The sequence below is a fragment of the Sus scrofa genome, chromosome 13 (assembly GCF_000003025.6).
Source record: "Sus scrofa isolate TJ Tabasco breed Duroc chromosome 13, Sscrofa11.1, whole genome shotgun sequence".
Classification (NCBI taxonomy): Eukaryota; Metazoa; Chordata; class Mammalia; order Artiodactyla; family Suidae; genus Sus; species Sus scrofa.
This window is the reverse complement of record NC_010455.5, coordinates 90,782,752-90,801,394: the sequence shown is the minus strand read 5'-3', so window position 1 is coordinate 90,801,394 and position 18,643 is coordinate 90,782,752. Positions and strand designations below refer to the sequence as shown.

The 18,643-nt window shown below is 38.0% G+C and overlaps 1 protein-coding gene across 2 annotated transcripts in view; it reads right to left on the bottom strand.

Annotated features, from left to right (window-relative positions):
• The window catches only part of EIF2A (eukaryotic translation initiation factor 2A), a 42,822-nt gene that overhangs the window by 2,880 nt on the left and 21,299 nt on the right, over window positions 1–18,643 (bottom strand). For both annotated transcript variants that reach the window (XM_021069600.1, XM_021069601.1), the window contains 6 exons: window positions 15,186–15,259; window positions 14,891–15,035; window positions 14,575–14,691; window positions 10,506–11,077; window positions 8,013–8,126; window positions 2,440–2,568 (listed from right to left, as the gene is read on the bottom strand). In XM_021069600.1, coding sequence (XP_020925259.1) covers window positions 2,440–2,568; window positions 8,013–8,126; window positions 10,506–11,077; window positions 14,575–14,691; window positions 14,891–15,035; window positions 15,186–15,259 — 1,151 coding nt within the window. The remainder of the gene's footprint in view (window positions 1–2,439; window positions 2,569–8,012; window positions 8,127–10,505; window positions 11,078–14,574; window positions 14,692–14,890; window positions 15,036–15,185; window positions 15,260–18,643) is intronic.

Below are 18,643 nucleotides of genomic sequence, written 5' to 3'. Positions count from 1 at the left end.
TGGCTCTGGTGTAGGCCAGTGGCCACAGCTCCGATTCGACCGCTAGTCTGGGAACCTCCACATGCCGAGGAAGTGGCCCAAGAAATGGCAAAAAGACAAAAAAAAGACAAAAAAAAAAAAGAAAAGAAAATAGAATTTGACAAAATTTTTTCCAGATTTTAATTAATACTGTCACATATGTACATCTATGTGTGTGTGTGTATATATATATATATACATGTACATTATGTAAATTATCACCAATTTCACCATTTATTTCAGCAAATCATTGTACCTGAATGATGTCTTTGACTTTAAGAGAAATTTCATAATCGTAGCCTGGGAAGGGCTCTAGAAACCTGATTTTCGAGTTCCCATTGTGGCTCAGTGGAAACGAATCTAACTAGTATTCATGAGGATGCGGGTTCAATCCCTGGCCTCGTTCAGTGGGTTAAGGATCTGGTGTTGCCATGAGCTGTGCAGGCTGAGTGCTACGGCTCCGATTCGACCCCTAGCCCGGGAACTTCCAAGTGCTGTGAGGGAGGCCCTAGAATGCAAAAAAAAAAAAAGAAGAAAAAGATTTTACCTCTGAGATCACCATCACAAACTGGTTGGAAATTGACAAGATAATAAACTTTTCACCTTTCTTCTCTTTCTTATTTATTATTCTTATTATTTTCATTTTTGGCTGCTCTGCAGCACATGGAGCTCCTGGGCCAGGCATCAGATCTGAGCCAAAGTTGTGACCTAAGCCTCAGCTTCGGCAATGCTGGATCTTTAACCTACAGTGCCAGGCTGGGGACTGAACCTACATCCCAGAGCTCTTAAGATGTCACCTATCCCATTGTGCCACAGCAGGGGCTCATATTATTATTATTAGGCTACACTCTTGGAATGCATTCGTTCCTGGGCAAGGGACAGAACCCAAGCCACTGCAATAACAATGCTGGATCCTTAACCTGCTGAGCCACCAGGGAACTTTATTTTTTTCTTTGCTATTTCTTTGGGCCGCTGCCACGGCATATGGAGGTTCCCAGGCTAGGGGTCGAATTGGAGCTGTAGCCGCCGGCCTACACCAGAGCCACAGCAACTCAGGATCCAAGCTGCGTCTGCAACATACACCACAGCTCACGGCAATGCCGGATCTTTTAACCCACTGAGCAAGGGAAGGGACCGAACCCGCAACCTCATGGTTCCTAGTCAGATTCGTTAACCACTGCGCCACGACGGGAACTCCAACTTTTCTTTCTTTAAACTGAGGTAAATACCCATTCCTACTTGTCTTACAAGTATCTAATGAAATAGTGAGTATAAACATGTTCAGCAGGAGTTCCTGTTGTGACTCAACAGTTAACAAACACGACTAGGATCCATGAGGATGTAGGTTCTGGCATTGCCATGAACTGTGGCGTAGGTTTCAGATGCAGCTCAGATCTGGTGTGGCTGTGTCTGTGGCTGTGGCTGCACCTGGCAGCTGTAACTCTGATTTAACCCCTAGCCTGGGAAATTTCATGTGCACCCCTAAAAAGACCAAAAAAAAAAAAAAAAAAAGTGTTCCGCATATTTCTGTACAAAGGTACGTTATTTCTTATTACTCTAAAAATCAATAATAAAACGACTAATATCCTTTAGACATCTGTGAATAGAACTCAAATAAGTGCTATCCCTAAGTTATAGTATTTCATAGCAGTGACAAAGGGACAATTAGATCTGCTACGAAGCTGTCAGATGACTGTCTTTAGGCATCTAAACATTATTTTCTCCAATTAGATCCCTAGCCTGGGAACCTCCATATGCCTCTGGTGTGGCCCTAAAAAGACAAAAGACAAAACAAACAAACACTATTTTCTTGGAGTTCCTGTCATGGCTCAGCAGGTTAAGAACTCGACTAGTATCCACAAGGATGCAGGTTCAATCCCTGGCCTCACTCAGTGGCTTAAGAATCCAGCATTGCCCTGAGCGGTGGTGTAGGTTGCAGACATGGCTCGGCTCTGGTGTTGCCATGGCTATGGTGCAGGCCAACAGCTGCAGCTTCGATTCAACCCCTAGCCTGGGAACTTCCAAATGCCACAGGTGCAGCCCTGAAAAAAAGAAAAAAAAATTTTTTAAATAAACATTATTTATATAATTCTCATGTATTTCTTTTTCTTTTTCCTTTTTTTTTTTTTTTTTAAGGGCTGCACTTGTGGCATATGGAGGTTCCCATGCTAGGGGTCAAATCAGAGCTATAGCCTCTGGCCTATGCCACAGCCACATCAACATCATATCCGAGCCATGTCTGTGACCTACACCACAGCTCACAGCAACGCTGGATCTTTAACCCACTGAGCGGGGCCAGGGATGGAACCTGTGTCCTCATGGATGCTAGTCAGATTTGTTTCCGCTGAACCACAACAGGAACTCCAAATTCTCATGTATTTCTTTCAATAAACACATCTGCTTTTCATTTAAGCCTCCCACCTTCTTTAGGTTCTTGATTTTTTTGTCTATCTCAGGGTCTCCAGAAGTTGAATGAGAGACAGTATTTCGTGGTGTGTTCTGTGGGGCAGGAGAAGGTGCCATATCTGGACTCTTGTCACTTCTCGCTTCCTGTAGGAAATATTTTTCAAAAATTCAACTTTCTAAAATGAAATCATTAAGATATTTCAATCAAGAGTCTTGGTATAGAAAATTCAGAAACCAAAATATAATTTTATCTTTTATACATTTTATATAAAGAAAGGATCTGAATTAAAGTTCTCATTAAGTATGTTATATTGTCCCACAATAGAAAGTTACAATGAAGCTTTAAAAAAAATCACAGTATAATGAGATACCCAAAAGGTTTTTACTATGATTGTCATAGATCTAGAATTTAAAGTAACATAATAATAAAATAAAAATAATACATTAGTAATATAATAAAAGGACAAGTGGGAAGAAATGAAACAACTTAGCAGAGTAAACTAGGAGGTTTCTGCATCAGCCAATAAGCATCTCAAATTTTTGAATATTTTGGGATATGCTGCTACATGGAAGGCTTGGAAATGAGAGAGAGCTTTTCTGTTCGTGTTTTCTTTTCTCTTTGGCCACCTCATGGCATATGGAGTTTCCAGGCCTGGGATCAGATTTGAACCTAGCTGTAGTTTTGACCTAAGCCACAGCTGCAGCAATGCTGGATCCGTGACCCACTGTTTCAGGTCGGGAATCAAACCTGCGTCCCAATGCTCCCAAGATGCTGCTGATCCTGTTGTGCCAGAGTGGTAACTCTGAGAGGGCTTTTCTAACTAAGGTGTTTGACGTTTCACTCTTGTGATATCCTCCAAAACTATAATGAATATATATGCTCAAGTTCATGCAATGGATGATGGTATCGGTTAAGACCTACAGAGATTTATTTATAATGAGATCAATTCAGATCTGCAACAAAGTGCCATGGAAAACTCTGTTCCCTAAAAGGGACACTACATTGTTCCCAATGTAATCAGGTCTTGGATGACCTTTCTAGCTTCATCCCTCTTCACTAAGTAACCACTGGTTCTGAACCACTTTTATTTCTCCTAAATATATATTCTTGTGCCATATATTCTTTTTTTTTTTTTGCTTTTTAGGGCCGCACCCACAGCATATGGACGTTCCCAGCCTAGGGGTCGAATCGGAGCTGTAGCCACCAGCTTATGCCGGAGCCATGGCAACATGACATCTGAGCTGAGTCTCCAACCTATACCACAGCTCACGGCCACGCCGGATCCTTAACCCACCAAGGGAGGATCCAACCCGAAACCTCATGGTTCCTAGTCAGATTCGTTTCCACTGAGCCATGACGGGAACTCAGCACCATATATTCTTGTTTCCTGGCCTTCATGTGTACTGTTCCTAGTGCAGAGAACAACTTCAGGGCACCTGTCTGACCCTACTTATCCTTTAGGCCTCCTGGAAAATCCCCCCCCAAAGATGTAATTAGTTGCACAAAATATGTCCCTTACTGTGACACTGTAACTGTACTGTACTACCCATTAAACTTACCTGAGGTTTCTTTGTTCACCTGTGTCCCCAGAATAAACTGAGCTTTACTGCAAATGCTAAATAAATGAAAGAGCAAAAGAACAACTCTCCTTTGGTAATTAGACATGACATACATTTTGATAAGGGATGTGTGTGGGGGAAGAGGTTGTTTAAGTCTTTACTGGCCCAAAGGTAGGGCTTCTACTTCTTCCTTATAGAGTTCCCAGGGGAATACACAGACCCTGCAGGACTCTAAACCACTTAGAGCTCTGGGTGGAATACTCTGAACTCCTAAAGCATCCCAGAGGGGCATGGACCAGGGTATCACTCCTAGATGTCCAAATCTAAAAGTGTCTGAGAGTTTTTAGAGGGCAGAATCAGAGTCACTTTTTTCTTTTTTAGGGTCATGTTTGTTGTATTTTGTAGACTATAGTCAACAAACATTAATTCCTAATCTTCTACGTGAGAACATTACCAAGTACTTTAACAGAGTATTCAGAAAGAAATTATTTAGGAGTTCCCATCATGGCTCAGCAAAGCGAATCTGACTAGCATCCATAAAGATGTAGGTTGGATTCCTGGCCTCGCTCAGTGGGTTAAGGATCCAGCATTGCTGTGAGCTGTAGTGTAGGTCACAGACACAGCTCGGATATGACGTTACTATGGCTGTGGTGTAGAGCAGCGGCTACAGCTCTGATTCAAACCCTAGCCTGGGAACTTCCGTGTGCCTCGGGTAAGGCCCTAACAAGACCAAAAAAAAAAGAAAAGAAAAGAAAAAAAAATTCACTTTTGACATTAGACAAAAAAATTTTTTTTTTCTTTTTGGCATACCACAGCATGTAGAAGTTCCTGGGCCAGGGATCGAACCCATACCACAGCAGTAACAACACTGGATCCTTAACAGACTGAGACACAATGGAATTCTTAAAAATTTATAGTTTGTAATCAGCTGAGAATATTAACTTTTCTAAGAAGATTAATGTCATAAATGTGAAAAACTATTGAAGTGAAATATGACACAATTTTCCTCCATATTTTTTTTAAAAAGAATAAATTAAAATGTGTGTTATTATGCTTAAGTTCTGGTCATTCTCTGAAAGGGTTGCATATATAGTAAATTAAACTCTTTGTTTCAATTATTTTGTAAAGTTGATAAGCTTACAAAATCATGACCAGTTCATAAAAGTACTTGTTAGACTATATACATCTAATTCCTTAATTTAGTCAGGTATGAGAAAATCTGGTCAAGGTGAGATCCTTTTTTCTATCACACAGCCATAACTTTGACTAACTCCAGCCAGTTGTCTCAAAAATGCATATTGAAAGGATTATCTTGCTTAGGAGAAAACTCTTTGCCATTACTAAGAAAATATGCAAAGAATAACTCCATAATGATAGATTAGTAGTATCATCTTTAACAAATAGTATGAGTGATTATATAGTTGTATGAAGTGGGATGGGATGAGGTTGTTCTTATAATAATTATGTTTTACATTAATAGCACTGATTGTTTTTTCAAAAGAGCCAGAGGGGTATCTTTAAGAAAGTCAAATTAATGACTAATATTTCATTACAAAAGGATCTTAACTCAGTACCAGCAATGGTCATATTAAAAATATCAGAGGAAGAAATATCACTTATAACAGTAAGACTCCAGGAGTTCCCTGGTAGCCTAGTAGTTAAGGATCCAGGGTTGTCACTGCTGCAGTAAGGGCTTGATTCCTGGCCTGGGAATGTCTGATGCTGCGGGTGCAGCCAAAAAAAATAAAAGGATTCTAAGTTGAGTGGGTTTTACAAAGGATCTTATATAGCCATTATAAAAACCAGTGCATGATGGAAAAGAATATAAAAAAGAATGTGTGTGTATATCTATATCTATAATTATATAACTGAGTACTTTGCTGAATTGTAGAAATTGGCATAATAGCGTAAATCAACTAATACTTTTAAAAAAACCAGTATGGTGGTTCTTTAAGAAATTAAAAAGAGAAGTACCATAATTTAGCAATCTCACTTCATACCCAAAGGAAACAAAATCATTATCCCAAAGAGATATCTGTGTTCCCATGTTCACTGTAACATTATTCATAATAACCAAGGTATGGCAACAACCTGTGTCCATCAATGAATGAATGGATATAGAAAATATGACATATAAACATATATACATAGATACACAGAGTAGAATATTATCCAGCCATAAAGAAAGAAATCCTGCCATTTGCAACGATATACATGAACCTAGAAGGCACTAGGCTAAGTGAAATAAGCCAGAAAGAGAAAGAAATACTGCATAGCAACACCCATATGTGAGAAAAAAAAGTCAAACTCATAGAAACAGAGAGTACAATAGCGGTTGCAAGGACCAAGGATATAGGGGAGAAATGGGGAGAGGTTGGTAAAGGGGTACAAACTTTCCATTACAAAATGAATAAGTCTGAGGATCTCCTGTATAATACAGCGACTTTATATATTAAATGGAATATAGTAACTGAAATCTGCTACTGAGCACAATTTAAGTGCTTTCATCCCCCAGAAGTAAATATGTAAAATGATGAATGTATTAATTAACTTCACTGTAGGAATTCTTTCACAATGCATACCTACGTCATATCATCATATTGAACACTTTACCATTTTTATTTTTTAATTATTCCTGAAATTATTGGCTGGAACAAAACCAAAAAAGGAACCTTCGCTACCAGTGGTTATAAGGATACTACCAACCAACCTGTAATATTTGGGGCAGCAGGGGTCTCTACCCATTCCGATGAAAGGCTGAGTCCTGTTTTTATACAAGTCTAAGACATGGACTAGATCATTTTACTTGGAATGACCTAAGCCTGACCTATTTGAAGATATTTCTAGAGATGGAAGTGTATTAACTACAAAAGAGCACACCCATTTTAAAAGCCCAGATTTTATCAGAATATGGTTGCATAATGAAATTCTATACCTTAAAATAGTAACTGCCTACTGAAACATATAAGTAACCTAGAACTGTCAAAATTCAAGTATTAATAGGCAAGACTGAATTGTCTGAATCTGAAAAATGTGGTTACCATGACTTTACTAACTGGATATTTCCAGACCAGCTGATCTCACTATTACCATAAGCCATTACCACCACAATTTACTTGTTTATTATGTGGGTGTGGTTTTTCAATTACCAACTAATAAAAAATTATTTTAGAACAACTGCATTGTTTGAGTGTTTCTGGTGTTTAGATTCCCTGTTGAATAATTTCCTCTAGTAACATAGTAAGTGATAAATTGGCTTTATAGTCATGCAATTTCTTTTCTTTTTTTGGTTGCACCTGCAGCATACAGAAATTCCTGGACCAGGAATCAAACCAAAGCCACAGCAGTGACAACGACAGATCTTTAACCACTAGGCCACCCGGGAATTCAAGGCATGTAGTTTTTGGTCTCTCTTAACAAATACATTCTTTGGAGTTCCCTTGTGGCTCAGCAGTTAACAAACCCAACTAGGAACTATGAGGATGCAGGTTTGATCCCTGGCCTTGCTCAGTGGGTTAAGGAACTGGCGTTGCCGAGAGCTGGGGTGTAGGTCGCAGACATGGCTCAGATCCCACATTGCTGTGGCTGTGGTGTAGGCTGGCAGCTACAGAGCCAATTTGACTCCTAGCCTGGGAACTTCCATCTGCCATGAGTGCAGCCATAAAAAGCAAAAAAACAAAAACAAAAACACCTCAAAACAAATATATGCTTTGAAGAGAGCACACTATACTACCTCACACAGCCTCCACCAAAAGGGTCTGCTGCAAGTAATACACTATATAACCCCAATAAATTTTCAGGTTTTAAGTTCCAGTTTCTTAGGTCCCCCACCTTATAAATATATATAAGACTACTTAGAAATTTATAGGCAAACATAAAAGAGAGAGAATCTGGCAATTTAACTCTAATTATATTTTACAGCATAACAGTCAAGTTTTTGGGACTATGATTCTTTAACATGTAAGGCATAGAGTTAATTTAAACTGGTTTAGTTTGTTTTGTTTTGAAAAGATAAGTGCCTCATGTACCTGCTTTGCAGCTTTCTTAGCCTCATGCTTCCTTTGATTTTTAAGGGCAGTTTTTGATAACGGTTTCTCATTTCCTGGTTGTGGTTTCATATTCTGTGGTGGTTCCTCCTCATGCTATGGAAAATGTAAAATAAATGATTTTGAAATAGAGTCCATGTTTTTAAAAACATATACAACAAATTACACAATTTTGCTAATATGGGAAAAACTTACTTTATCAAATTTAAGTTCACTGGCAAAGAATATTTCCAAACTCTTGTGGTTAAGCAAACTTCAACTGTCAAGATGGATTTAATGAGGATCTTCCTATTAGTTGATACATGATACCTTTCAATTATATAAGTGCTGGCAAAATTTATTTTATTTTTGTTTAAAAAATGGAATTTTTATTAGTATTACCACTGATACATTAATTTTATGAAATTAGGTACTAACAATAGCTTCTGTGGCCCTTTTGGATCTGACTACTACCAACAGAAAACCAGCTACCTCATTTATTTTCTCTGCACAAAGAACCACTTGCTAGATCTCTACTATTACAAAATCAGAGGTTAGAAGATTTAAAAATAAAAGCAAATGGAAAAACCAGAACAGATAATAGGAAAATAAATTGAATAAGAAGGAGTAACTACATAATTATAAATCCAGAATTAACATAAGAAGTCTTTAAAAAACTAAATGACTTGTCAGACTACATAATGAAAATAAACAATCATTTTCATCATCAGATATTTATATAGCTATCAACTACATTCAACAACAGAAAAGGGGTGAATCATTTATAGGATTAAGAAGGATCTAATGTAAAACACGGTGAAGTAACTAAACTTGATAACAATGTATTGTATAAGTGTGTGACTGAAATTCTCAAAGAGTAGAATTCAAATGTTCTTAGCAAAAAAAAAAAAAAAGATAAATATGTGAGGTGATGGATGTGTTAATTAATTAGATGGGGGCAACTTTTCAATGTATATCAAATCACCATGATATACTTTAAATATCTTACAATTTTATATGTAAATTGTATTTCAATAAAGCTATCTCCAGAGTAGCTTTAGGCAACATATACTATAAGTAATGGCACTACAACTCCTTATAAGATTCATCTACTTATTGATTTCTCTCTATACTGCTATTATGTTAAAATTAATTGTCTCTTAGACTATCATACTTAGCACATCAAAAGGACCAGCTCTCCATGAAGTTTCTTGAGTACTAGGTCTCAGATCTGTATTGTACTTATAAATGGTATAATCAAAGGGGCAGGGCTCAAACATTTTAGATACAGAAGAATAAGTAAGAAATCATAGTGATTTTAAAAAAAGAAATTTTGGAGTTCCCGTCGTGGCGCAGTGGTTAACGAAGCTGACTAGGAACCATGAGGTTGCGGGTTCGGTCCCTGCCCTTGCTCAGTGGGTTAACGATCCGGCGTTGCCGTGAGCTGTGGTGTAGGTTGCAGACGCGGCTCAGATCCCGCGTTGCTGTGGCTCTGGCATAGGCCAGTGGCTACAGCTCCGATTGGACCCCTAGCCTGGGAACCTCCATATGCCGTGGGAGCGGCCCAAAGAAATAGCAAAAAGACAAAAAAAATAAAATAAAAAAGAAAAAAAGAAAAATTTTTTTTAAGCCCACACCTGCAGCATATGGCAGTTTCTGGGCTGGGGTTGAATCGGAGCTGCAGCCACTGGCTTACACCACAGCCACAGCCACAATGGTATCCAAGCCGCATTTGCGACATATGCCGCAGCTTGCGTTAATGATGATCCTTAACCCACTGGGCGAGGCTAAGGCTTGAACCCACATCCTCGCCAACACTATGTCGGGTTTTTAATTTGCTGAGCCACAATGGAAACTCCCATAAAGAGATTTTTATCTTAGCAGATACATTAACTATTGCACACATTAGAGTTGTGTGTGAACAGACAAATTTGCATGAGAACTCAAGAAATCTTAAATGTTAAAAAAAAAAATTTGGTTTTAAGAAATTCTTACCTATTTTTTTTCACCATTTTCCAAGAATTATCTTTCTACATTAATTCTGCTCCCTCCCTCAACCAAAAGAAACTAGTTTTGTTGATCAGAGAATAAAAATATATACTAATTTAGAATTTCTTCCTCTTGTGCTATCTTACACAGCTTACCACTGCTGTAGAGTTGCCATGGCTTTTAAAAAGGGCATGCTCTCTCTCACTCACCATTGTCTTACACTACCAGCCTAGCCTGCCAGGCATTTGAATTTAAGACCACAGTCTACAGCCAGTAAATCATACCGTTATCTTTTCCAGAGATGTTTACATTAACTACCTTGTCAATAGAACAATATGAGCTGTTCACCATCTTTATTAAAGCAGTAGGTCCTCCACAATTTCTACCCTAGAATTCATATACTGCAATCAGATATTAAGTAACACGAGAACATGCCTGAGAAAAAGATCTAGAGAACTCTACACACTGAAGAACCTTCTCCTACCAAAGCAGTAAAACTTTACTTACCAGTTTGGAATTAGTGACTGGTTTATTTCTTAAAGCCGGGGGTCTGTAAGCTGTTGCAACTTTAGGTTCTTCACTGGGTACATCACTTGGAACTGCTTGGTAAGTTATCGATTTTTCTGGAAAGATTCCATCTAGGAATGGCTGCCAAGAAACTTGCCATAATTCTGCATTTGATGGTACATCATACTTGTGCAGGACAGAGCCAGTATAATGCCAAATCTTGTACCCATTATTAACACGTAATCTGGGAGCACATGTGGCTGTTAAAATATGCTCACCATCTGGGCACCAAGCAAAATATGTAGAATCAGAGGCCACTGGTTTAGAAATAAGTTTGTAGTTTTTAACATCCCACACTTCCATTTGTCCTCTTAGATTTCCAAATCCAGCTAGTACTAATATATGTCCATGAGGGCTGTAGTAGGCTGCATTACGAGGACCAGTTCCAAAGTCAAACACAGGATCACATTTCAGGTTGAAAATTGTTGCTTTGGCTGGCATGAAGCCATAAACAGCACAAAACTCAGTAGAACTAGAATTCCAAACTACATCATAAATGGGGCCATTTTTTGCTGGAAAAAGTACATAAAATCCAAATTAGTGATAAAGAATTGCATGTAGGAACATTTACTAGCACAAGTTATAATCATAAAGCACTCATAAACATGTCAAACAATAAAATAAAAAAAATTCACAGTGGGTGTGGCACTAAAAAGAAAAAAAAAAAAAATCCAGGAGTTCCCACTGTTAAGGATCTCATGTTGCCACAGCTGCAGTGTGGGTGGAAGCTGAAGCTTGAATTCAGTCCTTGGCCCGGGAGCTTCCATATGCCACAGGTGTAGCCAAAAAAAAAAAAAAAAAAAAAAAAAAAAAATCCAAAAACTTCGAGGCACATTAAAATTAAATTTGCATAAATGCTACAGTGATTGATGTATAATTATAAATTTAGATAAATAAAGTTCAAAAAAATTAGAAATAAGTAAATTTATTTAAGAACCCCTAATTAATCTTATTTTTTAACAGATTTTGGCAATGTGGGCTCATAAAAGACATATAGTTACTATTAATAAAATAGTTTTTCTTAGAAGAGATAATACATGCATACAATAATAAAAATACAAACTGTATAAAAAGATGTGCCACAAAAATAAGGCCTTGTACACAAAGGCTACATTCTGTTATATTTCTTGCATATTCTTTTGAAACATTTTTGTAGAAATTAGGCATCTCTCTCTTAAATACATACACGCTCACAAAACAAAGTTTTAAATCTTTGTTGTTCTATTTAATACTCTATCTTGGAAATGTTTCCCTATAAAAACATTAAGCTCTGCCTCACTCAACTGCACTTTATTCCATTACAAACCTTGCTTTTTACTCTCCACTGTAAATGTACACAAATACATCTGTGGGAGAGAAACTACCTGGTAAAAGGGCATACACGTTTTCTTGATAATGTACAACCTAAATGCCCTTCAAAGAGGTTGTACCAATTCACACACTGTCAATAGTTTTTGATAGCAAAGATTTCCCCCTCACTCTCATTCATACTGTTTCCTATTTTTATCTTTGCCAACCTAAGTGAAAAATTGTATCTTGTTTTCCTTTATTATAAGCTAAGTACCTTTTAATATACACAATTTCATTTCTTTTTCTGTGGACTATTTTTTACTTTCCTATACCTATTTTTCTTTCCAATTACTGGTACTTTATTATGATACTCGATATAGTAACAAAATTCAACTTTTCTGATACTCATCCCTTGTCTATCTAAAAAAAGCTTTTCACCAAATTTTTTGCTTGCTTTGCTTAATTTATGGACTCTTTTCTTCCGCTAATGTAGAAATCTATAATTTCATATACTCAAATTTATCACTTTCCCTTGATGCTCCTCCTTGTTTAGAAAGTCTTTTTATATTTTAAGATTAGAAAAAAATTCTCCCAAGGGAGTTTCTGTCGTGGCTCAGCGGTTAACAACCCTACTAGCATCCATGAGGACATGGGTTTGATCCTTGGCCTTGCTCAGTGGGTCAAGGATCTGTCATTGCTGTGAGCTGTGGTGTAGGTCGCAGACGCGGCTTGGATCCTGCATTGCTGTGGCTGTGGTGTAGGTGGGCAGCTACAGCTCCAACTGAACTCCTAGCCTGGGAACCTCCATACGCCGAGAGTGTGGCCCTAAAAGACGGAAAAAAAAAAAAAAAAAAAAAAAAAAAAGACAAAAATGCTCCCATATTGTCTTCTAGTTCTGTAGTTTTAGGTATAATTTTTTGGCCCAAATGGAACTTGTTTTGGTAAAGAACTAGCAATGATAACTAGCAATAATAAAGCTAGCCAACTGTCCCCAAGGCATATATTAAATAACCAATATATTCCCCCATTGGTTCAAATGCTGACTTTATAACATGTCAATTTTTGGGGGGGTCTTTTTAGGGCTATACCTGCAGCATATGGAAGTTCCCAGGCTAGGGATCAGATTGGAGCTGCAGCTGCCGGCCTATGCCAACGCCACAACAACGCCAGATCCGAGTTGTATCTCTGACCTATAACACAGTTCACGGCAATGCCAGACCCTTACCTCACTTAGCGAGGCCAGGGATCAAATCTGCACCCTCATGGATACTAGTCTTTACATGTTTATCTTTCAATAGCAACTTCAGAACCAGATTATCTAGTTATAAAAAAGAAAATATACTCGCATTTTAATTTAATTTTTAGATAAATTCAGAGAGAATCATCTTTTTAAAATTCTTACTAAAGGTTATGGTTTGCCCCTCAGAAGTTTTTTGGTTTTTTTTTTTTGTCTTTTTGCCTTTTCTAGGGCTGCCTCCCACAGCATATATGGAGGTTCCCAGGCTAGGGGTCTAATCAGAGCTGTAGCCACCGGCCTATGCCAGAGCCGCAGCAACGCAGGATCCAAGCCGCATCTGAAACCCACACCACAGCTCATGGCAATGCCGGATCCTTAACCCACTGAGCAAGGCCAGGGATCGAACCCGCGACCTCATGGTTCCTAGTTGGATTCGTTAACTACTGCTCCACGATGGGAACTCCACCCCTCAGAAGTTTTAAAATGTTCTTCCTACATATTTCTTGCTTTTTGTTGCTGTATATGGAATCTTTCCTTCCATTACGCTTTTTAAGAGGCTGCTGTTTATACTGTGACTTCATCTGTAGGAGCAGAGATGATTCGGTTTTCGCCTTTCAAAACTGTATATTTATTCTCTTGATCAGTTACACTGACTAGGTCTTTCAGAATGTTAATAGTAGTGGAAAGGAGGGTCATCCTTGTTTTCCTAACTTCAATGGAAATATATTTAAAAAAAAAAAGATCAGGAGTTCCTGTTGTGGCGCAGCAGAAATGAATCCAACTAGTATCCATGAGGATGTGGGTTCAATCCCTGGCCTTGATCAGTAGGTTAAGGATCCAGTGATGCCGTGAGCTGTGATACATATAACACGCCTTGGATCCCACATTGCTGTGGCACAGGCCAGCACCTGTAGTTCCAATCTGACCCCTTGCCTAGGAACTTTCATATGCGTGGTGGAGCCCTAAAAAGACAAAAAAAAAAAAAAAAAAAAAAAAAAAAAAACACACACACACACACACACAAACAAAAATAAAAGACAGATCACCTTAACCTTACATATTCAATTGCAAATTTAAAAAATTATGGAGTTGCCAGATTTTTTAAACTTTATTACCTTACAATTAACTCATTAAAACCAAAGATGAAGTGGTAACATTCTTCAGTTCTGAAGATGGTGCCCAACCTGCTGGCATAACATATTAAGCCCCCAAAGAGCTACTACAGTGGAATTTTCTCACTCATCAGGTTCCCTACTAAAGTGCTGGCATAACTAAATTAATTAATTGGATTCTATCAAAATAAGGTATGTTTTGGGGATGACTTTAAGTTTCTTAATTAAGAGGAATTTTATCTTAAAGGTTTTTAAAATATGTCTGTTTCATCACTCAATCAAGGATTTAGATTATATCATTTTCATGGCACAGTATTTTTTTTACTATCAATCACTGATTCTATCCAAGGAAGACTGCTGGAATACTCACGTAATTGCACCACAGCACTTTCTCCATTTGTTGCAATGTAGTGCAGTGTTTGTTCCCCATAGTAGGACGCTCCTGTCTTGTCAACTTCTGTACTAGCTATGACCAACACAGCAGTAGCTGTAAGAGTAAAAACTTTAATTTGGTTTAAGACACAAATTAACACAATGGTGATAAGAATGATATTAAAAAATGTAGCAGAGCATATGTAAAATTTCATTAAATAAGCATTGATATTCTTTTTTTCTATATTCAAAGTAATACCAGTCTAAATTAATGCTTGAGAAAAAAATGTGAGGTAAAAATATACTTATCATACCTTTTTTATTCCATAGCATTGTAACCTTATCAGCCTTAAAGAAACTTTTATTGGCTAAAGCTGCATGAGGTCCATCAAAGTTGGGGTACTGATACAATCTAACAAATGAAGGTGCACCCTTACTCCCTGGAACATAGACAGCCACCTAAGATACACAGACATAAATCATTAGTTAATTTTTTTAAGCATATAAACTAAGATGCTTTGCTCAATTTATGGACTCTTAAACTAAAAACTAGGAAAATGTTTAACCTCATAATATTGCACAAGAATAAACAAAAACATTAGTGATTACCTTGTAGGGCTGGGGTCCAGGTGATAATACAAAATCATTAATTTTTTTCAAGTGCAATTTATTTGCAATTGTGTCTAAAAAAAAGTAAATGGTATTAATGAGAGAAGCTAATATCATGTCAAATTCTGAATGCATTACATTAACTCTACACAAAAAAGCTCACTGAAATCTCATACAGGTGAGGCAAAAACACAGTGGAAAAAAAATGGGGTGGGAGCAAGACAGACCTGTGCTTGAATTCCCTCTCAGTCACTACTAACTATGTGACCTTGGACAAGTAATGGGGTTACATACCTAACTCCTAGTGCACAGTGCCAGGCACATGGTAGGTATTAAATAAATATCAGTTCTCTTCTCTTAAACCTCTGAGATAAAGTAGTATTAGAGTTCATTAGGTGAGAGAGATGACCTTTGCCTGCTGCTATAAAGTGTAGCAGAATGTAGATATGTACTGTAGAATGTGGATATGAAAATTCCTTAACATAACCACAATGATAATAATAACAACAGTAATAATGGCTGATATGTATTCAGTTCTTACTCTGTGCCAGGTAGTCAGAAATCATGCTATGAACAATACTGCTCTCCTAGTTAATGGGACCAAAAGCTATTACCCTTTTGTTGCTCAAATTCAGAGATAAAGAGCTGTTAAAAGGTAGCACATCAAACTGCTAAACTGGCAGCCCTCTTCTTTTAGTATACTCATAAAATGGGGAGTAAGATAAACAAGCAAGATAACCCCAAATCAGTGGGGTAGAAATAATCTTAAAGGCAGGATAATGAAGTGTACAGCTACAATGATTGTGTGGCCAGTGCTCAAAATCAGTCTGCCATGCTATCTTTGGTAATTATGAAGCAGTTACCAATTCCCATTCTATTTTCTCAACTTACAATGAGATTACATTCTGATAAACCCACTTTTAAATTGAAAATATCATAAGCTGAAAATGCACTTGGAGCTTCTATTGTGGTGCAGTGGGTTAAGAATCCAACTGCAGTGGCTCAGGTTGCTGTTGAGGTGCATATGTCACAGCTGGGGCTAGGATTCAATCCCTGGCCTGGAACTTCCAAATGCTGCAGGTACAGCCATAAAATTAGGGGGAAAAAAAAGTAAAATGTACTTAATATACCTAACCTACTGAATATCACACCCTAACTTACCCTAACTTAAATGCACTCAGCAAAACACATTAGTTTACAGCTGAGAAAAATCATTTAACACAAAGCCTATTTGATAATAAATAGGCTTTATTTATTATCTCATGTTGAATATCTCATGTAATCTATTGAATACTGAATTGAAAGTGAAAAACATAATGGTTGTGTGGATCCAGAATGGTTAAAAGTGTATCAACCATTGACTTTTATGATCATGTGACTAACTGGGAGCTGTGGCTCACTGCTGCAGCCTAGCATCAAGAGAGAGTACTGTACAGCATATTGCTAGTCCATGAAAAGATCAAAATTCAAAGGACGATTTCTAGGGAGTTCCCATCATGGTGCAGCAGAAACGAATCTGACTAGGAACCATGAGGTTGCCGGTTTGATTCCTGGCTTCTCTCAGTGGGTTAATGACCTGGTGTTGCTGTGAGCTGTGGTGTAGGTTGCAGACTCAGATCCTGCGTTGTAGGTGATCCTGGTGTAGGTTGGTGGCTCAGATCCTGCATTGCTGTGGATGTGGCGTAGGCTGACAGCAACAGCTCCGATTAGACCCCTAGCCTGGGAACCTCCATATGCTGTGGGTGTGGTCCTAAAAGGACAAAAGACAAAAAAAAAAAAAGGATGATTTCTACTGATATATATCACTTTCACATCATTATAAGTTGAAAAATTTTTAGTCAAACCATTGTAATTTGGAGATCATCTGTACTGAAAAGTGTATAGTCAGCAATGGAGTACTCTAAGGACAAAAGGAAATGCAAATCTTTTTTCTTTAAATTTGTCAGTAATCGGAGTTCCCGTCATGGCGCAGTGGTTCACGAATCCAACTAGGAACCATGAGGTTGCGGGTTCGATCCCTGGCCTTGCTCAGTGGGTTAAGGATCTGGCATTGCTGTGAGCTATGGTGTAGGTCGAAGATGCGGTTCGGATCTAGTATTGCCATGGCTGTGGTATAGGCTTGCAGCTACAGCTCCGACTGGACCCCCAGACTGGGAACCTCCATATGCCTCGGGTGTGGCCCTAAAAAGACCAAAAAAAAAAAAAAAAAAAAAGTAGTAGTAGTACAGCTATGATAGCACCAGTTTGAAACCACTCATGAAATAATGGATTGAGGCATTGAACATTAATGCTAGTTAACCACACAAGATTAAAGACAATGAGACATTAGGCGCTTCTTAATAAAAGATTTGAATACCTCCTTATAATGTTTATTTTTGTCTTTTTAGCTGCACCCACGGCACATGGAAGCTCCCAGGCTAGGGGTCAAATTGGAGCTGTAGCCACCGGCCTACACCACAGCAATGTGGGATCCGAGCCACGTCTGTGACCTACACCACAGCTCATGGCAACACTGGATCCATAACTCACTGAGCCAGGCCAGTGATCGAACCTGCATCCTCATGTATACTAGTTGGGTTCTTAACCCGCTGAGCCACAATGGGAACTCCCTGCCTTATAATGTACTCTTGCCCTTATCTTGCCAAAAAAGAACTTGAAGTTGACCAACCCCAGATCCAAATAGTTAATTACAGAATGGAATACAGTAGCAAAATTCAAACTATGGGAATATATGTAAGACAGGTAACCTTGTTTCTTAAATAAAAAATTGCAAAGGAGAAAGAAAGAATTGAGAGAAAACCTATAGCTTAAAGAAACTTAAAAGATCTATCAATAGTCAATCAATTGTAATGTGATCCTGAGTTTTTTAAAAAGTTAAGAGCCCTCATCTTCAGAGAGATATACTGAAATATTTACAGGTAAAAGTTATATGATGTCAATGATTTGCTTTAGCAGAGTGAAAGAGATGGTAGGTAGAAAGATACAGATGCAGAAGAGCTGGTAATGGGCTGATGGTTATTGGGACTAGGTGTCTACTTTTGTGTTTGAAATTCTACACAATAAAAATCTGTATCACAGAATTTCAATAACAACTAAACTCAGAGGTATTCAAATGTCTAAAGTGAACAGTAATTATTAGAGAGTAAAAAAATATATATCTATATATCTATATATCCATATTGCTTTTTAGGTCTGCACTTGTGGCATATGGAGGTTCCCAGGCTAGGGGTCCAATTGGAGCTACAGCTGCCAGCCTATGCCACAGCCACAGCAATGTCAGATTGGAGCTGTATCTGCTAATTACACCACAGCTCACGGCAACACTGGATCCTTAACACAATAAGTAAGGCCAGGGATCGAACCCGAAACCTCATGGTTTCCTAGTCGGATTCATTTCTGCTGCGCCACAATGGGAACTCCGTAAAAATATACTATAAAAGAAAATCTTTGTGTTATAA